General features: G+C 34.9%; 1 protein-coding gene across 10 annotated transcripts in view; it reads left to right on the top strand.

The window, feature by feature from the left end:
- The window catches only part of rut (adenylate cyclase rutabaga), a 599,728-nt gene that overhangs the window by 453,766 nt on the left and 119,468 nt on the right, over positions 1 to 26,494 (top strand). For 8 of the 10 annotated variants that reach the window (XM_074173689.1, XM_074173688.1, XM_074173687.1 and 5 more), the window contains exons 8-9: positions 5,864 to 6,008; positions 23,543 to 23,725. In XM_074173689.1, the coding sequence (XP_074029790.1) occupies positions 5,864 to 6,008; positions 23,543 to 23,725 (328 nt within the window). The remainder of the gene's footprint in view (positions 1 to 5,863; positions 6,009 to 23,542; positions 23,726 to 26,494) is intronic. The other 2 variants (XM_074173685.1, XM_074173691.1) reach the window with 1 other exon arrangement.

The following is a 26,494-nucleotide window of genomic DNA, read 5'->3' as shown; positions in this document are numbered from 1 at the left end:
GACCTAGCCAAGTGTCACTCCCATGCTCAATGCCTAAAGAGATGGGATGGAATCAAAGAATGCAATCTTGTCAGGATCACCCTGGGCGACCTTGGGAAGCTGGCGCCGAAGAAATATCTGGCGATGACCAGAGAAAATCTACGCTTAACAGAAGGATTTCTGACTGGCCACTGTCAACTAAGGAAACACATCCATAATGTGGGGCTAGTGGACACACCTCTATGCTAGATGTGTAAACAGGAAGATGAAACTGTCAGGCATGTCCTATGCGAGAGTCCGGAGTTATTGTCAATAAGAGAGTGTGTGTTCGGCGAGTCTTGGCCTACACCTGCCGATAAAAAGGAGATGTTTCCCAATGACCTGTCGACATTCCTGGAAAGGATAGGATGGACGATGACCTAGGAGGACAACTCCTCAGGAGGATATACAATGTGGCCTAAGTGCTGTGGGCTTACACTCACCCTCCCTACTCTACAGATATAGATGGTTTTGACATCGAAATCAAAGTCCAATCGTCCCAATGGAAGAGCTCAGAAGAGCCAAGACCTAAATAACCACGTCAAGTTCAATCAAATGTCAAGGTTTTTCTCGCTGTTTTCTTTCATTACCGTGGCGTAGTCCATCAGGAGTTCTTGCCACATGATCGTACAACCAATAAGGGTATTATCTCGAAGTTATGCGCCGTTTGCGAGAAGCAATACGAAGAAAACGTCTGGTTCTGTGGAAAAACAATTTATGGCTTTTGCATCACGAGTATGCACCTGCTCACTAGTTATTTCTTGTTCGTAATTTTGTGGTCAAAAACAACACCGTAATCATGCCTCGGCCACCGTATTCACCAGATTTGGTATTTCAGGAGATGAAAATTGAATAGCTGAGAGAGCTCAAAGACATACCAAAAAGTGCATGTCAGAACTGCGTGAAGGATAGGATAAAACGCTGGCGCAAGTTTATTATATCTGAGGGGGACAACATAGAATTTGATGAATGAATGAATATTTCTTGAGAAAAATTAAAATTCACCTTATTTTTTGAACAGTCAGCTTATGTGTGTAATAATATTACTGTTTTATACTGCGGCTTTGATCGAATTTACACAAAATAAATAAAGGAGGTATTCAATGGTACTATAGGAGCCAACTCCAAAGAAATGGAAAAAATACGTAGAAATTTGCGAAGGTGCCAAAGAGGAATATTACGACTGAATTTGTAGATAACACTTCATGAACATCATTTGATTCAATGAATTCCGAAATATATCTGTGGAATGTAAAATTACTTTTGTAATAACAAAAAATAGCTACTTATGATATGAGTGTTGAAAGTAAGGTTTTATTTTGTGAGTGAGAAAGTTTTCGAAACGAGCGTAGCGAGTTGAGCAATTTCACGAACAAAATGAATCTTACGTTTAACACAAATATCATACAAAGTTTTTTGTACAAATTTCCTGTTTTCATAATTAAATAGATAAATTTAATATTTATATAAAAATACATTTTGACATCTCTTGTCAGTTAACTAATTTCATGTTATCGTTTTTGCCGTGACAGGTAACGCCGAGTCACCTGACACGGCCACTTCACAGCAAATACGATAAATAATAATAATAATGTAATTAACGCATATGATACATTTGTAACAGAATCTAATTGTATCTACATCTATTGTTCCTTGGAAAATGAATAATTATTTTTCGTTTATTGCTATTTGGTCGAAAAAAAATGTGTTGAAAATACTTTTAACACTACTGTTAAAAATACTTTCAACACTAGTGTTACTTTGTAAACCACATCTTTTAATACTCTTGACAACCATTAAAAATGTCACTTTTAATGAAAGTTGTACAAAAAATTCATTTCGACTTCACTAAACTTTGGACAATAACATGTTATTATATATCACATTGTATACTAGTTATAACACTGACTAAGAGAATGGATTTTCATTTCCAGAAAATGTTTTCCTCTTCAATAATTGAATCGAACTGATCGATACTTAATGAAAATCCATATTAAAACTCAATAATACAGTATATTGTATGATTTTCACTATAAAAGGTTTTACAAAAACCGCGACACGTGTTTCGTTATACAATATCTTTCTCAAGCGCTTGAGAAAACTATTGCATAGCGAAACACGTGTCGCGGTTTTTGTTGTAGCGAAACACGTGTCGCGGTTTTTGTTGAACCTTTCTCAGTAAAAATCATACAATAAACTCGTAAAAATAATACAATAAACTCATATCTGCAGTTAAATCATAAACCAAAATGTTCATGCAAGTACATATATATCGTTGAGGTTCTAACATTCCTAGGAGAATGTATCACAATCAAACAATAATTACCTATTCATTGAATTCTATTTCTTAATTTTGACTTCTGGTATCTGGTATCTATAGGGTAGGGAGAGTGAGTATAGACTCACAGCATTTAGGCTACATGTGACCCATTCTACATCCTCCCGAGGAGTTGTCCTCCTAAGTCATCTTCCATCCTGTCCTTTCCAGGAAGGTGAACAGGTCACTAGGAGACATCTCCTTTATATTGGCAGGTGTAGGCCAAGACTCGCCGAACACACACTCTCTTTGGCAACCTGGAGGTGTTTCACGGTGGCCCCCGCGACGGTTTTATAAGGTGCAGCGATATTAATGTCGTTGCGCGACTTCTTCAACCTTCTTGGGGTTCCCTCCGTAGAGGTGCACAAGTGAGGGAGCTTTCCTGCAAGGGCAGTCGGTTCCTTGCCTTCATTCAAGGCGGAGCTTTTGGCGCCCGCCTCAGTTAGTGCCTTTGCTGATGGAGGTGATCTGCTTGTTCAGCCTCATTCCAAGCGGTAGATTGGGGTGGACATTTCTATTCATCTCCAACCACCTCCTTAGATTGAGGTGAGAACTTCTGTCTTTTTTTTGTTGTTTCTGTTTTTGTGTTGTTTCATTCATGTGTGTTCCCACGAGTAGCAAGGGAAGAGTTGGTCACCTCTGGCAGAGTCCCGCATTACCAACGGAAGGCCGATTACAATTTCGCCCGGTTTCCCAAGGGGATCGTTCGTGACCGCATATCACCCTGCGACCATTAGCTGTCGAGACGATTCCATATACCTTAGCTTGGGTAGGCTGGTCCACGGTGGCATGTTTTGCAAAGGCTTTTGAGGGGGGGGTTTAGTTCCCCTCACCCTACTTATTTCTGCCACTGACCAGGAGTTCGGCGACCCCGTCCGTAAGACCCACATTGGCTTCCTGGACAGGGCCTCCAGTCCCCTGGCCGTTCCCCTACCCGCCACATGAAGACGCGCCCGATAGATAACCCAACCCACGGGTAATTTTCACTTAATCATCACTTCATCCATTCTTCTATTGTTTTCCAAAGCAATCTTATTCAAAAAACACTTCATTGTGATATTTTCACTAAACACCTGAAAAAGCTATTGTATAGCGAAACACGTGTTACGTTTTTGTAAAACTGTTTGGTGAAAATCTCACAATAAATTGTTTTTTTGAATACGTTGTGAAATTTCAACAAGTATCGCCCGATTCCATCACAAATCTTATTTAGCAATGAATTTGTCGCAACAGAAGCGCTTTTTCACTTGAATATTCAAATTAAAGCGAAATAGGTGCGACTATAAATTGAATTACCTTGGAAGAACGATAAATTATTAAAAAAACAAACTTGATATACATTTCGGTATACACTGTGACGAAAACTTTGCTATTAGGGTACCTAAACAATTGAAACAGAAAACTTGGAACTGAACTTCTCAATCCATGTGGAAATTTTGCCAGAATATTTCGGAAGATGAAACTTTATGTGTTTCCACTGTTGTATCAAAATGTGTATAGAATCATCAGATATCAAAATTTTGTGGGAGAAACATTTTAGTATTCTCAATATACGGTATGTAAAATTTAAAAGTTGCCAGTTGGAATGAAAGAAGGAATCGAGTCATGCATTAATGCCGTATGTGTCAGAAACAAACGGATATTTCTACAATGGTCTTATTGCTGAGCCAAGGTTATATGAAGAATATTTGCCAGGGGGACGTATATACGAAAAAGATGAATAGTATATTTTAGGATATAAATCAAAAATGAAAGAATTAGTGAACAAAACACTCCAAAAAGGGGAGGGCAAACCGCGGACACGTGTTTCTGACCATTGGCCTCATCAGGTTGCTATAGCTGCCTACATGGTCATGTTAGATGTAGCCTGGGAATTCTAGGAATGGAAGAGAGTTATTGGTTTCAATTTCCATTGTGAATTTTATATTTGGGTGGAGGTCGTTGGGGTGATAAAGGAAATTATGGTGAGTTTCGGAGCCGTGGTGGGCCATATGACTAAAACGTCAACTACGTATCTGAACCAGCAAGATGGTTTGTGATCGAACCTGTCAATAGCCTTGGTTTCGAAGTCTTCCATGAAAAGGTTTGCAAGGACTGGTGAACGGATATATATATATATATATATATATATATATATATATATATATATATATATATATATATATATATATATATAGCTCTTTTGGTTCTGGAGATACATAGGAAAAACAAAAAAATCCCAAATTATTTTTGTTCCTATATCTTCTTTATTCGCAGACATATTGAAAATCTGTCCACATTATGCTACTGGCACTTGATGTGGGCTCTCAGAATATATCCATGAATCTTTTATACAGGGTGTCATCTGACTTGGGACACCCCCATCTTTGAATTTTTAAATACGGACCTGTATTTTTTGTTGTAGTTTTTGGATCGTAGACGTTCACTTCATACTGAGAAATTAAGTTCAATTTTATATTTCGGGATTTTTCGGTAATATTCGATTATAATTGTGTGAATTATTCCCTTTTAAATTACGGCCCTGGAAATTGGTTGACTGAGTTGAATAAAAACACAATAGCAACTTTCACGTCTCCCTATGTACCGTAGAGTTTTTCGAGAGTTTTTTTTCATTTTTAGGTACCTATTCATATTTTTCCATTGTTCTGAGCGTTTTCTATAATGAACTTCGAATAAGAAAACATTTTATGATTGTCTTTATCAAGACATTAACTTGAGGTTATAGTAAAAAGTCAGACGTAGTAATGAGAAAAACAAAGTTAATACTTTTCATCATGTAGAAAAGTGTCACACATTCAATTTTAGAGTTTTAGAGAAAAAGTACAATATGAAAAAAATTGTTATACAAATTTTATGTAGCGCCTTTAAGGAGCTGTATCTTAACAAGGAATGTTCCAATGAAGTTTCTTCAAATGAAAGATCCTATCTTTTTTTTTGATGAGGAATCACCTCCTCAAATGTTTTACACTTATTTAGTTACACCCTGTATTATATGCTTTTGAATGGCATTTTCTCTCTCATGCTAACTAACATATATTTGTTTGATAAAAACCTTTTTAACAGAATCATAAAAAGCACAAATAAACAGATCAGTCGAACCTGAGACAATATCAAAAATAATTGAAAAACATATTGTTATTTAAATTATTAAAAATAATACCAACAGGGTTTTGAAAACAAATTTTTTCATTCTGTTAATTTTATGTAGTGGATAAATATTCGTTTTTGTTTTTTAATATAGATTTTTCATGAGAAAGAAAAAGGGATATAAGTATCTAGAAGGGAGTAGTTATTTCACATAGATTTGTTCTTCTATTATGATCCAGAAGAAACATTTTTGGAAGAAGAAGATAGCTAAAAATAAGTATTTTCTAAATATTTAGAATCATAACTTATTGTGTTGTACTAATATTATATATTTGAAAAAACTATATTCGCACATCTTTGACGACAGATTTTTCATATAGACTATGTTTATCTATAAATACAGTATTCTCGAAAATAGTTAACTTTTCTGTTATTTTTCAGGAGAGTTCACATCACTCAAGCCACCCTGGATTATCTGGGTGGTGAATACGAGGTAGAACCTGGCAATGGCACTACCAGAAATCAGTACCTGAGAGACCATTGTGTCACAACTTACTTCATCGTACCACCAGCAAGGCGAAGAAAGGTATTTTTCAACTTGACAATTTCAAGACGACTGAACTACATCAATAAAACATATTTATACTTTTCTATACCTGAACGATGCTATAAACTATGTTGAAAATGTTCTGAATTGTGCTCACTTTTTCATTCGAAAAATCAAGCAACTACCTTTTTTCAAACAAATTGGTCTTTTCAAACCATTGAGATGTATTCATCAACCATGATATAATACAACCAACTCTTGGGAAGTTTTCACAAATATTGCTATGGCGAAACTTGTATGTGAAACTTTCTAACGCCCTTTTTTTCGGAAATCGTCTAAATGTGCATTTGTCCTGCTGGAATATCATCCATGACGAATATTATTACTGAAGTTCAATCCCAACACCAAACCATTATTTTTCAACACCTCAACACGTGTTTCAATCACCAAGTGATCATCTTCAAGAGGAAGATCAAACTCAAATAGTGCATCACAATGACGTATATTAATGAACATTTTTTTTTCATATCAAATTTAGTCCCGCTTGAAATACAAGTGGGATCAAATTTTTGTTGAAACGCCCTGTAGAATTGTTTCCATTGCCCCTACTTAGTGAGATACCAATATACGGACGAGTTGCACTGATTTTCTGTTTTTACCCTAATGATATAATCCATTTAATACAAAACTAGTGATCCTTCACAACAATTCACATGAGAATCAGTTATATGACCGTAGTGTTGTAAATCATGCCCGAAAAAAAAAGGCCGGCCGTCACTGGTAGCCATAAACCAATGGTGACGTAGCTAAGAGTGCGCGAATGTATGATGATTCCTCGCCACTCGAGAAGAATGCTACCGACTTCGACGGAAGTTGGGCGATATTTCTACGGCATTCGATTACGATATTTGAACGCTAGCTGCAAGCATATCGACACTTTCAAGTGGAAGCTACAGTGCGGTGCGTGAAGTGATCTAGTGAGGCGATAGACATTCAAATGATAGTTAAATTTTTAGTTGAAGTGTTTGTTGTATTTGAAGTGAAATACAGTTTTAATTTTGATTATTCAGTGTAGTCAATTATTGGTGAACCCACGGGGAAAAAGTAACAATTGTGAAAAATGTGTAATATTACTTCAAATATAATTCAAAACAGTAAGCTCCCTTTCACACAGGGGGCTTCACGTCTCTCGCTCCCGAGAGAAGAAGGTTCTTAGCGCCAAAATGCAACGAGTCCTATGGAAAACGTGGAGAAAAGGGAGAGCCGTGAAAACGGCTCTCCCTTGTTTTCGCTTCACACTATTTATCATGGCAGATTATGATGTGAAGCTGTTAATTAGTAATGTCTGCAACCGACCCGCTCTTCGACATGCTCTTCATTATAGCCGAGATACTGTACTTCCTCCTAATGGGCCACCCTGTATTTCTGAATTCCGTTCTCGTTTTTTTCTAATCATTTTTTTGGCTTTATATTTTTTTTTTGGAAAATCTTTGGAATATTTCGGCCTGGTATATTTCAAAAAACATTGTTTTGAATTCCTAACATCATGTAGTATCATCCCAGAAGAAATCGCAAAAATCCTTGAGTATCCCATAAAGTAAAATTTTTCCCAGGATTCATACAGGCCGTTTCTTTTATCATGTGGTAACATTGCTATATTCTAAACTGTAACAGATTCGAAGACGATTAAATGGGAAAAAAGGTAACTGTCATTGGGAACAATACCATGGTCGAAAAAAGAATTACGGGGACTCTCGCCCTTCTCGAGTTACACGGGGAACAACAAAAATGCTGTTTTAGGTTTTTTTCGAATGGAATTGTTATTTCGGAGAATATAAAAAAAGAAAAATGATGTATTCGAAGTGTACTAGGACTTTTTTTTTAAATAGGGACCTTTTTTTTATTACAGATGAAGCAATGAATTAACAATCCAAGGGTATATCATATTTGATATTTTCATAGCGTTTCATTTGAAATAACTACCATCATCAGTGACAACAATTTGAAATTACGGTCCTGTCTTTACTTCTTTTGTAAATTGTTTCAATTTCTTCAAAATATAATTCAAAGAACCCAATAAATTCGCTAACACAGTAGCTTTATCAAATCACTTGATAAAGCTTCTGTGTAAGCGAAACATGTGATATTTTTTCAAATAAAGTTTGTGGAGATCAAATCGTAGTTTATGAAATGAATATGGATCTTCATCAAGTAACGGCCGAATCAATCAGAAAGAAAATACTATTTAGTTATGCAAAATCAAATAGAAATCTTCTTTTGGCAAAAAATTTGTATGTTGAGCTATACCTGAATCGTCGTATTCCGAACATCCAAATGTTTGGACGATTAGAAAAAAATTTGAGGGACTATGGTGCATTTGACAGAAAAAAGACAGGAAAATGTCTGGGGCTCCTCCCCATAATGCAGCAATACTAAGGAAACATTTAGATGCAATGGACCAATCAACTGGCCAGCTCGATTCCCAGATCCTACTCCTTTAGATTTTTTCGTCTGGGCATACATAAAGGATACAATTTTTTCAACACCAAGTACAGATATCGATCATCTCAAACAAAAAATAAGAGATGCATATATTAGTATTACATCTATTATGCTAGAAAATTGCCACAGAAATCGTCTGGACCGACAACTTATGTACATTCAACAAAGAGATCGTCAATTCGAGCATTTAATGTAGATTGCCATGTAGCTTTGATTTTCCGTATTGGTTTCATTTTTCCCAATAGTTCATGATAAAATAAATTGTTTTTCTGTTTGATTGTTGTCACTCATGATGGTGGTTATTTCAAATGAAACGCTATGAAATATCAAATGTGATCAACCCTTGGATTGTGAATTTATCACTTTATCAATATCTGTAATAAAAAATATAGTCCGTATCTAAAAAAAAAAGTTGATGGTGGCCATGTTGACACGAAAAGTTTCGAAAATCGAATAGTTATTATTTCATCATCATAGTACACTTCGAAAACAATAACATTTTCCGTTTCCATTTCACGATAGTCTCCCAAATAACAATTCCATTCGAAAAAAACGAAAAACAGCATTTTTTGTTTTCCCCGTATATCTTGAAAAGGGCGAGAGTCCCCGTAAATTTTCCTATACCATTGTATTGTTCTCAATGACAGTTACCTTTCCCCATTTAATCGTCTTTGTATCTGTTACGATTTAGAATATATCAATGTTACCATATGATAAAAGAATTCTTCTTCTTCTTTCGGTCATTACCATTTTCGTTAAATTCTACTTTGAGAAATATTCACATGAACTGAACGCCAAATTAACTTTTCCAGACCGCCAAAGATTCAAGTTCTCATTTCTGACTTGTCATTAGGTGACAAGTTATTCAAGTGTTTTTTTGTCCGCTATTTTCCACTTGATGACATACCACCTTTGATGGGAAAATACACTTTTACATTTTAATTGATGAAAGGTTCTTCGTTCAGCAATTCACAACATTTTTAACGAGTGTTTCTAAACGAAATGAAGGTTAATATGGATGTGTAATTATTTTTCAACGTTCTCTCGTTTTCAATAAATGTATTAAGTATTTTAATATTTGCATCAATCTGTTGTTTCCAAAAAGTATATTTCCAGTTCTCAACTCAACATATCAACTCTATATTATTTTACTTAATAGAATTTACTCTACCATCACAATATTTTAGTGATTGCCATGGATTCTTCTAATTCTCTAACTCTATGATTATGCACATACAAATTATTCTTTGATAGCTTTCCACTTGGAGTGGAGATCAACTCCTTCTGTGAAATGTTTTGAAAACCATGTCATTATATTTGTTCTACACACGTGGACTGCTAAAAAGGTACAGTTTCGATTTAACAATGTTTCTACGTATCATTATCAAAGAATCATTTGTAATGTCCACCTTGATACACACTATTATACGAAATAGTAAACAAGCAAATATGTTTTCATAGAATTTCTGGACCTGGATCCTTTTCAAAAAATGTTGTCATATAAAAATTTTGTTTAATTAAAACTTTTTCTGAAATGTTAATGCAAGAGTGGGTAGTGAAATTCCAGTAAAAACCATATTTGCTAACTGTTCCTCTAACGTATAATTTTGTTTCCATTTACTTTGCATCCTGTTGTTCATCTTATATATGTGTTTCTATTAAAAGCTTCAGTGGCATGGCGGCAAGATATTTCGCAAACTTTTTCTTTCGCTGATACATCATATTGCGTACCAACAAAGAAAAGAGACTAATGAAAGACAGTTTGGTTTGAAGATATGATAAAAAAGAAGAAATGAGAAAGTACACAGAGGAGGCTCCAAACGTGAAGTCCTGTGAAGTGTTTGTACATCCTCATTTCTTGCAAAGAAATATTCACAATGAATTTTCACCATCAAAACCTAGAAGATACCTATTAGGCAGTTAATTTAGTCAAACCAAAATAAATGAACTATTTCATTATTGGGATTTCCATTGACTATTTATGATATGAATTCATTTGATATACCTAAAATAATCTGTAAAAAATTAAAAAAGAGATTAGCTAAAAAAATAACAATTATATTAAGCAAAAAACTGAAGTTACAATGAAATAAAATAGAAATACTAACAATCGAAACGTCTTGAAGTAACTTGGTTTGGAATCTTTTAATTTTTAATTTTCATTTCTTATTAATTTTTTTTTAAATTTTCATCTCGTGTTATTAGTTCAATTTTTAAATTTTTTGGTTGTTGTTTATATTATATTTCATTATAATTTCAGTTTTTTCGCTTGATATAATTGTTAATTTTTTCAGCATATCTCGTTTTTAATTTTTTACACATTCTTTCCGGTATTTCATTCAAATCAATTTATATCATACTAGCTTTTACCCGCGGCTCCGCTCGCATTTATGCCATTAAATAAGTGTCAGTACAATAGAAATGAATCAATATAAGAACTATGTTTTAATGCTTGGCTGGGATTATCAATTTTTAAAAATTATTACATACGATGAAGTTTCGAAAATTTAAAATATGCTTTATTGAATAGCAACAACAAATGTTAAAATATATTTCACTGTAACAAACATAAATAATTTTCAATTCTTACAATTTAAAAAGATAGAATGAAGATTATTAATTTAGGATGTTTTTGTAGACTATGTTACAAGTTTTTCCGTCGGGTGCAAATATGTGTAAATTCCAGGCATTAGACACTCGCGAACAGGCTACATATAGTTGACCATGAGAGAAGCATGGCGTTTCTAAATGCACTCCCGCTAGATTTTGAGATTTTTTTTGACAACATTTTTTTATCTTCCATAAAAAATATGTTTTTTCATAAAAAGTATCCTGTTACTTCTAATACCTCCAAGAACATGTGTACAAAATTTCATGATGATCGGTTGAGTAGTTTTCGCGTGAAACCGTAACAAACAAACTTACATTTATAATCGCATTTATAATATTAGTAGGGATATAATATTAATAGGGAAGTAAGGATTAGACAATGGAAGTCCAAACTAATGAAATGCATCAAGAAACATTGTCAACTACCTTCAAGCAAACATATAAATGAACTGAAGTGTGAAGAGAGTTGATGAAATTGATATGTTTCTGATATATTATCTTTTTTTAATATTCCGAATGTTTCCGGAATAGAAATATGTAGAATAGTTCAGCATGATATATTATATGTTCATTGTTTCGGTTTGAATATTACCAAACTTATGTCAAAGTTTGTCTTATATCATGATATACCTGGTTTTCGAATCTACTGATGTAGAAGTCAAGCGTAAAAAGTTCTATCCAAACCTCTCATTTGGTGTTCAATATATTGTCATCAGCGAACGGAAAGGATAATCTTGTCAGAGTTTTGAAATTGTTCAATGTGTCCCTTTATTATGTCACGCCACTGACCAAACTATTCTGTCGGCTCTACCAATGCACATGCTGTCACCCCCTTCTCTCGAGTAAGCCTTTTAAACCACATTTTCAAAATGTACTACTTCTGTGTTGCATGGCGTGGTAGATTGTGCTTCATTCAAAAAAGTTTTTCATGCTTCGGAGAAGTTTGATGAGTTGAAATAGATTTCGTCGTAGGTACGGAACAAATAAACAAACACATTGCAATCGTTTGTTTTCGAGATACATACTAAAAGTCCTGAAGTGACTTACAAAGTTATTTTGTAAAGCGAGTAGAAAGTTCATCAATTTAGTGTTCCAAATCAACATTCCACGAGGTGAAAGAACCCACCATTGAACTTTATTTAATTAATTTAAAATATTTAAACAAAATTTTGTAGTTTCGCAAATGTATAGTTATTATTTCCTACGAACCGATAAAATGAAAAAAAATTGAACACTAGGCCACCAAAACAGAGCCCTACAGCGATTGAACGCTTGCTACACTTAGTGATATTGCTAAATAACAAAGTTTTCGTTGAGAAATGTAAATGTATCAATACAATTTTGAGGTCCTATGACATTACTTTTGATAAAATTAATGAATGTTCAGAGTTATACACTTTCAAAATACGACACTTACATTTTTCAAAAGACCGATTTCTATCTGATTCGATTAAGTTTTTATTTTCATTCGATCTTTGGAGCATACATAAAAAGTCCTTGATTTTTCACATGACACAATTCAAGTCAAACTGATCAATAGTGCCAATGGGTCCAAATGGACAATTTTTTCTAGGTATTTATGGGTGCAGGTTGAGACCAACTGTTACTAGATAGGTTTCTTCCAGCTTATATTTCATTATACTTTCCTTACTCAGTTTGAGGAATGATCAGAGTGAAAGGTAATTAAGTTCCAACAATTGCATTTTGTAACTCAATTCAGGTAAACAATTTATTGGAACTAGAATCTTGGTGTATAGTGATTTCATAAATGGTAATATTAAAAGATGTCAAATTATTCTGGTATAAAATAGATGTACATTGATTAACCATGTATATTGTGTTAGGCTTTCACAGTCAGGTTCCATTATGTGTTTTGCCGATACGAGTAGTCTTTTGTCTTAAGGATTAAAAAGACTGGTTTTCTATCTCCCTCTCTCTGAGCTTATAATCATATTTCAAATATTCAATTTCGGTGTTAAGACAGGTAGCCAAGCTTTATGAACGTTTTTGCCTGTATTTCGGAGGCTTTCTGGTGTAATCTGGCATGATATGCGGAAGTAGTTGCCAAAATTGTCAGAACTCGGGTGTCCTTTGATTTGATATGGCAAACTTCATAAGTCAAGTCTTAAGTCTCTGCTGACTGTTCGAATGTCCTAGCTGGCTGAAACTTCTACAAGTTCAGGGTATACAATATAGCACCTGATTAGACAAGGGATCCTTTCTACATTTTGACGTTCAGAATAATTTTGATTAGAAACCCGTTTTTGTATTAAATCTCCTATTCTCTCGGTTATATCGTTTGTGTTATAGTCCGAAAAAAACTGTATCGTAATTTTTTTCTCTATTCTGTAGTAACTATATCGAAAATCAATGCATATGGATCACTACACACGCCAAAAGATGATGGAAACACCATTAGAACATACAAGAAGAATTTGCGATCTAGATTTTCTCAAACTATAAACTATCTAGAGAAAGCTTTCGAAGCGAATTCCAAACAACGGAATAAGAACGAATAACTGAACATCATATATGCCAATTCATGAAGAGCATTTGGTTCATTTATTTCTAAGACAACCACAGGAATAGGTCGTTTTTTCAAAAGATGTAATATGAAAATAGGATTCCAAATTGGAAAATAATAAAAGGGATCCCTTATGTATAATAAAGTGTATAATCAATACACTGCAATTGTGGATTTGTGTAATTTGGAAACACGAAAAGATTGAAATAAACAAATAGAACAAATCGTCATGTTGGACAAGTACAAACAAGTTTTGACATCTACATAGACAGTCAGTGACAAGCTGAACAAAAAAATAATTTTAATGCATCAGAATAAAGAATATACTCCAGTGAAGCTAAGCTACCTGATATATCACGGAAACGAAATCTTAAAAGAACTATCAAAATAGTCATCAATAGATTCATTCTGAACACCCAGTCCCAGTTTGGTTTGTGTCAGTTCTTGTCAATTTCAAGATGTCTTTGCACACAAAAATTGTTGTAAATATTATTACCCTCATTCGACCCGAAACAAGTCAAGTTGACTTGGGTAAAAGCACGAAATTTCACACAGTACTGTGCAAGGTATCTTTGCTCGTTTCATAGAGATGGAAAGTTACCCTCGATGCTTCGCAGAGAAAGTTTTTTTAACTAACGAGTTTTCTACTCTCTACTCGCAAAATAGTCTGGAGATGATATGGCGAAATACATGCCGAGTGTCTTTACCTCAAGAGAGAGTTTTCAAGGAGGTTCAGTTTTGATGTGGGCTTTTCTCTGAGGTATCTCTGATCGCTGATACTTACATAAATAAGATACGGTACCATTTATTGGAAAAAATATTACACTGATGCATGACAATGCCCGCTCTCGTGCCACCCGCAGTGTCAGGTAATACTTGAGAAGTATTATCCAAATGGCAGAGCCAGTGCACAGTCCCAATTTTAATCCCATTGGACAAATTCTGGGTAGGCTTGGTAAAAACATACGAAGCTAGGAAACTATTACTTCAGATCAACTCAGAGGGGATCTTTTAGGTGAACCCCAGGGATCCATATTGTCTCCAACCCTCTTTTTATTGCATATCAACGACTTATTGGAAAAACCAAGAATCCAATATATTGCTTTGCTGATCACATCACACTTGTCTCGTCATTTCATTTGGATTGCAGGACACCCTCTGCGAATTCACCGGCAGCAGGACGCTGTATATCTTGATGTGGATCTAGAGGTGATTTCGAATTGAGGTGGAAGTAACCAGGTTCAATTCAATGCCACGAAAACCAAGGCATCGGTTTTCTCCAAAAAGATAAATGTTTCCGAACCGGATCTAATAATGTCGGGTCAGACAATTCTGCTTTCTGCTTCGACAAGTTTGTTGGGGGTTAAAATGGACACCAATATGTCTTGGCACGATCATGTCGCTGGAATTACAAAGGCTGTTTTTTAAAAGCTTGGAACACTGTTCCGAACCAGAAAACTGTATACACCTCAACAACTTTTGATGCTTTATAATATTAGACCAGACCTTCTTTGGAGTATTATTCTCATGTATGGAGTTCCACCCCTAAGCACAGCCTGAAGCTGCTGGATTCCATCCAGAAAAAAGCCATCCGCCTGATTGGAGACAGGAACATCACTTGCAATCTTGATAGTCTGGAACACCGAAGAAAGGTTGGAGATCTATCTCTCTGTTATAGATACTTTCACAGAAAGTGTTCAAGTGACTTGGCACATTTGATTCTACCAAGAGCGTTTATGTGGAATAAACTTCCTGAGAAAGTTTTTCCCAATGGATCTAATCTCCAGCGATTCAAATCCAACGTGAATCGATACTTTCGCACAGCCACCGCTCTTAGAGCCCCCCAAGGAGTTTCCTGCAGTGTTTGTGTTTTTTCCTCAAAAAAATCGCAGAATGAAGATTCATACCTAATTAACAGTATGCCCAGAAGAACGAATGGTGTTGTACATAATCGTAGAGGTAATACGAGGTATAAATTTGATTCCTATTGGTTTTCTTGTTTCCTTTCTCTTCCGAAGGTACTTAAATAGGTACTAGTTTCTCACCGATTTGTGAGGTAGTTTCTTCAAATAAAACTTTTCTAAAACCACACCGTGACAATTGTCGACAAAAGTTACAATTGAAAAGGAAGTTGATTTCAACAATTTCATCGTGCCGGTGAATGTAATGGGGAATGTTCCTCAATTTGGGTTATTACAGCAAATGCAAGTTCGAACAAAATAAAGTTGAGTTTAATTAATGAGTTTTTCAAATTCACTTCGAAAAGTATTCAAATTGATGTTTCAAATGTTGGGTTATAATTTTTAAAAGGATTTGTTTCTAATTCACATATTGGCAACAGCGCCTATTATTATTATTATTTATTAACTTCAGGTACAATATAAAATATAGAATATAGACATAGTAAAAGTTGAAATAATTTATACGTACCTAGATATTCATATTCAATTCCACCTCCACAAGCCACATAAACAACAGTTGTTTTGTTATTTATTTATATACAGGAAGATAGGTTAGGTGCACAAAATGTCATATATCACAGAATGTATCGAAAAACGGAACATAAGTAAACAGAACAGCACGCCTTTGAAATATGTCATCTTTGTTTGTCTGATACAGGTAACAGATTCATTGTCCTTTATTAGCTATAACCGATGTTGCCAAATAGTGAAATAGAAACGAATCCTTTTAATTGTTGAATGCATTATTTCATTCCTCTTTTTAAAGTATTTAAATAATTTTTTGAAGAAAAAGGTTGTAATGATAAGTTTAAAATGCGTTGTTTTAGAGCTCTTTTATGAAAACTACTTGATTTTCGTCAGGAGGAACATTGATTCAACATAAGACATAAGACATATGAAAAAGCCAGAAAAAGAAGAATATAGTCTTTTTATTCCTGAATATATCAACTATCCGTGTCGGCCAAAAGTTGAGAAACTCACTTAAACCATTGTCAACTCAATTGTCAATTCAGAAAACGATAACTATAAAGTTATAGTTATTTGTATCATTTAGATAGGTGATTTTACAGATTATTGCCGTTCTTCTGAAAGTTAATAGAAAAATCAACCTCAAGATATCTTTTATCACAACACATGTCTGGATATGCCTTCAAAAATTCTGTTTCAATTAACGTAGGAAATAAATTTCAGAGGTCTCTAGAGGTATAAAATAAATATTTCAAAAATGTTTCATCTTGAATATCTTCAAGGAATTTTAGAGAAAACTTCATCAAACTGAACCGAAGCAATACTATCGCCTCTAGTTAAAAAATCGGACGGCTTCCTTTTGTTCCTAGGCATTTGTGTTTATACAATGAAACCGCTCAGGAAGGAAAGCGAGCTAGAAGTTATCTAATAACAACCTCTCCTAACGTAGTACTTCGTTTGGCGCTTAATATATTCGCAAGCTACTCCTTACACCCACGACACCACTTCCTAACTTGTACACAAACAGTATATATATATCTACCCTCGTCTGTTTATTAATATGTCTTAATTAATCCAGTCTTGCCTAGCCGTTGCGCGTTGCCTTAAATAATGGAGGCTACAGTAAGGTTTCTCCAGTTATATGAATCTCTACGAGATATAATGAAGAGATAAAAATATAAAAAGGGAAAAGAGAGAATGTTTCTTTATCAAATTGCAATGTGTAATAGACAAATGAAATAAATTTGATAAATGGGTATGTTCGGACACGGCGATGTAAATTCATTGCGAAAATTAACATTAAAAATAAGTCATTTGATTACAGAAATTCGCTACAACACTCAAAAATTGTATCACTGTTTATTATTCGATAATGTGATGAACAGAAACCTTATCAATATAGGAGGCATTCAAAATCCTCGTTGCTTGGCAACAATCTTTAATAGAAATGTCTTCAAACATCATTCATTGTCTCAGACGTCTTCGATCTAATCGTAAGTGGTATTCATCTTCTCAAGTCAGCTATGTCCAGCTGTGCCATATTCCGTAAGAAAATCTATAATAACATCAGATCAGGGGATCATGATGGTCATTTCATGGAGCCTCTCTTTTCTCCACCCCGATTTGTAAATTCAAGGTACTCCCGGACAATGATTTGAAAAAGGAGACATATCAATCATATCATAATCGCTGGATTTTGTGGTTTACCGGATTAGGATATGAGTTTATTTAAGTTGACACGGTGCTGAATGATTATCGACATCTGTAATTGGTCTGGGGATTTTTCCCGGACCATGTGTGAAGCTTCACTCATCAAAAGTGAAGGTTAGCACGTTGTTATTCAACATTGCAATCATTCGTTCACAAAAATAGGGTCTCTTATCAAAATCGTTTTCGATGATCTTTTAAGTTGGTATCATTTCAAAGAGATGCATTTCATTTTCTTTCAATTACCGATGAATGACTAACGTCGAACATTGGGGCTGCTTTTGGACATTTGCATTTGGGAAGTAAGTGGGTTCTCCACAAACTCAAGCAGTTTGGTATTATCATTTATTGTATTGAATTGACAACTGCTTTTTCATCAACCTTACATTTCTAGGCTCACGAAACTGCATAACAATGCATTTTCTCTTGCTTTCCGCAGTGTCCGGTAATAACTTGAATGAAGTTGATATTATCCAGATGACAGAGCCATTGCACAGTCCCGATTTCAATCCCATTGGACACATTCCGGGCAGGCTTGATAAAATCTGTTCAAAATCTGTTTTTCCGTTAATCAGCTGCTTTTTTATTTTATTAATTGTTTCTTGGGATACAACCACCAAATTCATAATTTTTTCATAAGATAAGCGGGCCTTCATGTCCGTGTGTTATCTTCATAACCAATCATTTGTGTATTTCTGTTGAATAAATTATGTTTTGATTTGCATTCAACGAAATTCAAACGACTATAACTTTGACAATTACTGTCATGCAGTCAGACAATAATTTACTAAGGCCAGAAGGTTTGAACTTTAAACTGAAGTGAACAAAACTATTTATCAATTTTTTTCACTCCATATCAAGAAAAATGAAGGATGAAGTGCATTTTTCTTACTTTCCCATGGTCAAGACCTGAACAAAAAATAAGTAGAGTGTGAGAAACGAATTTCTATAATCAAATAATTACTCTTAACTATGCATTTTTCCAATGAATCCAAAAATACTTTCCAAATGTGCAATCTTGTATATGGAATATGAAAATATTCAGAATATTCGGGATATTCTCATATTTCATAAAACACCTTGTATAAAAAGTTTTTTTTGAATAAAATACACAACTAAAAATACCTAACAAGTGTCCGAGCGCTTATCGAAGAATTTGTTCCATTTTGGCTGATAAACACTATTTGGAGTACGCCTCAACTTCGGGAGATAGTTGGTTCACAGATGGATCAAAAACCCCTTTCGGTTCTGGTGCAGGTGTTTTTAGTCGCAGACCCAGGACAGAGATATCTACCTGCCTAGGAACTTATGCGACTGTATTTCAAGCGGAAATTTACGCTATTGAATTGTGTGCGGAGAGATTGGATAAAACCAACCTCACACAAGTCAATAAAAATATTCTCGGACAGTCAAGCGGCGTTGGAAGCTCTTGGCTCCCACCGAGCAACTTCTAAATTGGTAGCAAATTGCCAAAAACGACTCTCCTCGATAGGAAGACTTAACAGATTGTCTCTGGTCTGGAAGGCAATGAAGCTGCTAACTCTCTTGCAATGGAGGGTGCTGCAATCGGCTTCATCGGACCAGAACCTGTCATTGGCAAATAAACATTGAACACCTGGATGGCAAGAAGATTTATTGACTTCCGGCATAATCTTCCAGGATTGGCTCACTCCCTGGCATTTATTCACCCTTCAAAGCTTGATACCAAACAGTTGTTGGACTAGAGTAGGGATTTACTACGATGTCTAATAGGCCTTCTAACAGGTCACTGTCATTTGAATCATCATATACAGAAACTTGGACTGTCGAAAGACAGTGTGTGTCGCCTCTGTTTGGAAAATGATGAAACAGCAGAGCATATACTTTGTGCCTGCCCCGCTGGGAACCGAATCAAGTTTTCAGAGTTCGGCAGAGCCATACTCGTACCATCTGACCTGACAGACCACCCACCATACAAACTCTTCAGCTTCGTCAAGAAGCTGGGTTTATTTGGTCGAGTGTGAATAGGTGTGAGCCACAATAAACCCTTGCAGGTTGCGGTGGAGAGTCGAATAGACCCACTCACTTTAGACCTAACCTAACTTAAAGCCTCAACTTTTACCAAAAAAATACGCTCATTCAAATGTATGCTTTAGTTATTTTCAAAAACACCAATTAATGAAAAGCAAACTTATAATTCATTGTAAACTATAGAATGTATGTATATGATGAAATAATTGAAGCGACTAACTGAATTGATGATAATGGGAATTTTGAGTTTTCGAATTTGACGTCTATTGGTGACAACTTGAACAATATGCCTTAAATAATTATAGTATTCATAAATGTAAAAAGTTACATCTGAAAATGTTGCGAGTAGTAATGAATGGGAAATTTTGCTGCAAATTCAGCTGTTTCTAGTAAATGATCAACAATGCAACTGGCATGGATTTTCACTGTGAATAATTGTGGATAAAAATGAAAATGCTGTCAGCGATATGTGACACATACGTTTGATAAATGCAGATTAAAAAAGGAATTCATTTTCCACATTCCGTTTTTAATCGTGTTTGTGTGATGACAGTGTTGGATTTATATCTCAACATAACCACGTTCCATGCCGTATACCACATTGAAGTAAAACCTTACTGAGTCTCCGTTACCATCGAATGTGCAGAATGGAAAAATGAAAATTTACGGTGATTCTCAAGTATCATTGAACGTACATGTTCTATCGATTCAATTCAAAACCATGATGTAAATGTGTATTTAAACCAAACATGAATTTGAATTCAAGACGTAAACTGTCTTTTGATATTGCTTTCAGCTCCAACGATATATTCAACGAATTTGTTCAAATGAATTTTGATGAATCATTACATATCGTCCAAATAGGACAACCCTTTTATGTTGTTCACTTTCGAATATTTTTATTCATTGTTGTCCATTAAGAAACTGTACATTCGATGTTTCATTTGATGGTCAAAGGGCGAATGAAAGTCTGAATTGTGAAAGAATTTAATAATGGACCTATCTCTGGAAAGATCTACTTAATTTTCTACTTAACGATGGTACTTATTCCCAATCAATATTCATATATGAAATTCTTCTGAATGGACTTCTTGAAAAAAGTTGCACTGAGTAAGTTCAATTAATATCATTGTTGTATCATGACAATAAAACTAGTAGCGAAATGCGCCAGTGTATTAATGATAAATAACGAAAAAAATATTTCATTGAATTTTGAAGTGTGAGTCAGTAAATTTAGATTGATTAGATATCATGCTTCATGAAAATTAACCCAATAATAGAATCAATGTCAAGTTACTCTTCATCTTTTCAAGGTATATGATATGATTGATATTCTGCGGAAAAAATATTCGTCATAGCAGAAAATGTTCCTGATAATTCCCTAATGATTAGGGAATTACAGTTTGTCAAGAATAGGAAAATGGGTGAAATTTTTGCCCCTTGCGCGTAACGAAGAGCTAGAAAGCATTCGGAGGAACAAAGATTCACAGATTAAAGTTGTCTTTGCTTAGTTTAGATGTAGAGTCTCCTAAATAAACTGTAAAACCAAAGTAATAAGTCCCCACTATTAGTCCGTCTCATTTTTGAATTCAAAATAATTTTGGTCAAGACAGGAAATGAGAGCTATAAAGATAACTTGTTTAATTATGGGATTAGTATTTTTTTGAGTTAGAAAATTATGAACAATGGTTATGCCATTAATCAGAGAAATGTTTGGAATAAATAGATAAAACTTGCTTCGAATTAGAAGGTTGCTTTTATTTCACTTCTGAATATGTACATTTTTCATAGGTACTTAAATTAAACGAAAAATACGGCGAAAAATTTCTAAGGACGTAACAATTACAAATAAAACAAAGCAAAAAATTATAGAAGGCAAAAAACGCAAAAATTTTAATGAAAAAATTATTTTATCTTAACTATTTTCTTGCAAGTTGATTATCATGTCATCTACCATGAAATCTAATGTTGGTTCCTTTTTTATGAAAAACTGTTCAAAACTTTGAGCATGATCTCATCGTTTTTTCCACTCAATTTCAGAAAACGTTCTAAAAACTTCATCGCATAATTTTTCCACGGAGCTAAAATCTACATTTCTTTGTGCAACATCTTGCTTTGAAGACGCCCACACTAACTCTATAGGATTCAAGTCAGGGTGGTATGGAGGAAGCCTTAGAACGGTATGCCCATGGGCGCTCATAAATTCATCAATTTTATACATTTTATATCGCTGTTTATGAATTTCAAATATACTATGCAAATCAGTTTTTAATATTTCTTCTGTAAAAGGTATATTTCGTTGCTTTAGCCATTCCATCATTTCAATCTTTCTATTACGCTTATTTACCTGCATATTGTGATAGGGAGCATTGCCTATCACTAAGACACTTTTTGGTGGTAAATTAAGAATAAGCATCTCCTGTAGCCATTTTATATAATTCGTGAAGTTCATCTCGTTATGATAATCACCTCATTACTCTTTGCCCTTGATACTGGTTTATGTAAACCCTCATACGTTTCGTCCATGGAAATTATGGGTCGCTTTTCTTCTCAAAATTTTTTCATACTTTGCAAAAAATTTGTTCTTAACTGAACGATATCTAGCTTTTCCATTGATAATTTTCGATTATTTTTCGTTTTCCTTCAACAAAATCCCATGTCATGCATAACTTTTCTCAAGCTTTCGTAGGAACCAGCATAGTTATTTTCGGTTTAAATTTATGATGTATGCGCCGAAGAGTTGGAACCTTTTCATCGACAGTATAATAATTAATAATAAATCTTCGAAGCAATCTTCTATCAAAATCATCTAAGTTAGTTTTAGCTGCGGCTTTCTTTCTTTTTATATTTGGTCCCATGGTCCCAAAAAAGCAGCGGTTTCTTCATTTTCAATAGATTTCATTTCCTTTGAAATTTTTTGTATACTGGTTAAACTTACGCCAGTTGCCACAGCAGCTCTTTCTTGAACTATTTTACAGGTTTATTTTAGGCCGATTCTCGTTGCATAAAAAATTATATTGGCTATAACTTCCCTCGTTTGACTTGATTTAGGTTTGATTTAAACTCCATCCTGGATAAGTTACAATACTGAAATTGTACCCTTTTCGCTTTATTTCTGCTCGGACTGTACAATCAATTAACCCGCGATGCTCACTTCACAACGGACAAATCAGACTGACTGGGCTGTGGACGTTTCCACTTCTGTCTTCTGCGCACAGCTAAGGCGGTCTCAAATTGAGATTTTGAAACTTTTTCCTATTCTTGACAAACTGTACCAGAATTTATGAACAGATTAGGTCCTGATCAGTTCAATTATTCTTTGAAATTTCTATAAAGAACAACTTGATATGCAGTTAATAATAGCCCAGTATATTAAAAAAATCCTTATTCTAGCATTTAGGGAACAAAATTTGATTATTTGAAGTTATTCAGTTACGGTAGAATTGAAAGACTTTTTAATTTTGAAAGTTTAATGAATAGGATACCAACAAATTATTATGTAGTAGTAGTAGTATTATGTAGTAACATTTCCATTTTCCAATTTTGAAAAGAATGCTATTCCAGGAACATTTGACGATATTATCCAGGAGAAAGGTTCATTGATTTCTTCTAGATTGAAATATTATTTATTGGTTGAATACTAAAACTGATGACTTGACTTTCATTCACCTTGACATCTCTAACAAGCCTCTTCGCCCGCGGTAGTAGCTTTGACCATTCCGCATGCTTGATCTAACCCCGTGTGACTAACCTGTCGCCCTCCCCCGGCCCCCCCGGCGGATCTCTTCCAGCCACTGTTGTTCAACACGCTACAGGTCCGATCGGCTCTCGGCGCGGCCCAGAGACGGAAACTCTCCTTCAAGAATGTCTCCAACGTGGTGGTGCAGCTCCTCCACTCCATCAAGTACTCCATGGAAGTGCCGTTCTCCAACATTGCGCTGCAGTCCGATTTGAAGGCGACGAATGCCAGGAAGGTGAGTGATTTTTTTTAAGGATTTGAATTTGGAGGAATGGCAGTGGATAGTGAATATATAACAGTTGAAAGTTAGGTTAAAATAAATTGTGAGTGATGTTACTAGTTTCTTGAATGAAATGATATGTCCCAGTTTCTAACATGAAACGTTTCCAAACAAGGGTCCTAATATCTAACCCATTCAATGAATTCTTATGCAAAAATTTATAATTTTTTTAAATAGTCAATGAAGTTTAATATAAAAAAGGATGTTTCCCAGAACTGAAAGATTTCAGTTGATTTCTGAGAATCATAATTTTTAATTGAAACTCATCAGTGCCATAATCTTTTCTTATTACTTTAAACTTTTGATCTTCGAACTGAATACCGATATATTTTTATGATTATTCGGTTTGACACATTGTCGAATTTCTCTATTTTCCCAAATATATCCTCCTTGTGAAGTATTATATGGTCATTTCTGCTATGGAAATAACATAGTAACTCTAGGTGGTTGTAGATCCCTCAACAACTTTCAAATAGGTTTCTGCAATATCACAAAAGTAAACCCTAATAATTTTAATATCTCTTTATGTAACCAAGCTATTACAGTGATGAAGTGCCTGTCATCGTACTTTAAGAGTGCGCGAATGAACTCGCACCAGTATTTTGCAGACTTTTCAACCTGTCTTACAAGAAAGGGGTTTTTCCTTCTTGTCGAAAAATGACTCGCGTTCAGCCTATTCCCAAAAAGGACAAAAAAAATATTTCAAATAACAATAGACCACTGGCTTTGCTATCTGTGATAACAAAAATCACGTTGATGGATATTTCTCGAATACTTTCACCATCAGCGCTGGTGTTCCCCAGGGATCCATATTGTCTCCAACCCCTTTTTTTATTGTATACCAACGACTTATTGGAAAAAAACAAGAATCCAATAATCGTATATTGCTTTGCCGACGACAGCACACTTGTCTCGTTATTCCATTTGGACTCCAGGACATCGGCTATGGAGGCATGGAGGAGGTTGCATATCTTAATGAGGATCTATACTATAACAATTTCCAATTGAAGGTGATTCATTAGCAAAGTCGCACTTGAAGTGACCAACGGATAATCCTCTTACCTACTCTGCAGAGGCGTACCAAAATAATATTTTTTTTATTTAAACACATAGGTAATTACGTAAAAATTGTTATAGTAGGTGGCGCTACCTGGTGTCAATGGTAAAACTGATAACATTTTCTTATTATGCCTATTACAGTACTTCAAAAAAACAGAAAAATTTACAAAGTAATTATTATGTTCCTTTTATATAGAAAGAGAACTACAAAGCAAAGAAATAATTACATATGTTATGCTTATGAAGTTTCAGAACCCATTGTCTCGTCCGAAAAGAAATCCCTAGTCACACTTGAATCTATTATTATTTGGTCGAAAACAGTATCTACCATCTCGTCCAATCTCCACATTTTCTCTTCCTTCAACACATGGGCTACAGCATTAGCCCAATCTTCTTTCCGTATCCGTTCCATTGCGAGTTCTAATAAACGTTGGACATTAGAAATTTTATATGTCACGTTTTCACGAGCTACGTAACCCTCAATTTGAACCCAGATTAATTCTATCGGGTTCAACTCGCAATGGTAATGAGGAAGTCTCAAAATGGTGATGCCTTCAGCACGAGCTATTGTATCCATCACATGCTGGCGACACTCATATGCTCGGCCTTAACCATGTCCTCGGAAAATGGAATTCCTTTTTGTCTCAACCAACTCTGCATGTCTGTTTTTATGGTGCTCCTAGTTGACAGCTGTTCTACTAATCGGCTGCGATAAGAAGCGTTATCCAATACTATTACCGAATTTGGCTCGACTCGTGAAAGAAGGGATTCAAACCATCCTTCAAAGCGTTGGGCGTCCATGTCTTCGTAATAATCCCCCGTTTTTTTTGAATAAAAAAATTAGTGAACTATCGTCTAAAAAGCCACTCTCGCTACCTATATGGGCGACAATTAGTCGTTGCCCTTTACCCGTTGGTCCGCGTAACCCTGTTGATAAACCGTCCACAAATGCTTGACGATAACTAGTTACAGTAGTATCTTGACAGATCTTAGATACTGTGTGACCAGCATTCACCCACGTTTCGTCCAGATAATAAATCTTTTTGTGAGCAGAACACATTCCTCTAATAGAGCGAAGTCATCTCCGTCGCCATGAGACTACATCTTCTCTTTCTATTAAGACAGATTTGCGGGATCGTTTGGCATATATAAATTTTATTTATATATCATCTTTTATTATTTTCCTTAACTTCCCTTTACTAATTTTTGGAATGAGATCATTATCCATTACCTTTGTCCTAATGGATTCGAGGGTTGGCGCTTTAGTCTCAAAAAAGAAAGAATGAACGGTATAGCGTACAAAATTTTTCTGGTACTCGTCCAATTCAATTTTTTTTGTACCACGACAATGTACTTTTGGAGCTTACACAATCCCAGTCACCTTTTTTCACGTACAATGCGTTCAACACTGGGCTACAGCTTCCACTGTACGGAGTGTATTTTTTAAATTTTCGTACATTCTACAGACAATATGTTTTTCTTCCAACGACATAAACTTCCGCTTTCTTTGTACATTACTTGGACCTGCTACGGCGTCCATCTTAATAATATAAAAATAATAAAATTCATTGGTATTATTCAGCTATTTGTCAGTTGTTCACTTACCTCAAAAACTATTTTAAAGTTGATGTATTTTGAAAAACACTTTATTGTGAGATTTTCACT

The sequence above is a fragment of the Leptinotarsa decemlineata genome, unplaced genomic scaffold (assembly GCF_025532065.1).
Source record: "Leptinotarsa decemlineata unplaced genomic scaffold, Ldec_3_MD MMD2_tig00000251_RagTag_RagTag, whole genome shotgun sequence".
NCBI classification, from domain to species: domain Eukaryota; kingdom Metazoa; phylum Arthropoda; class Insecta; order Coleoptera; family Chrysomelidae; genus Leptinotarsa; species Leptinotarsa decemlineata.
This window is presented reverse-complemented; position numbering and strand designations above follow the sequence as displayed.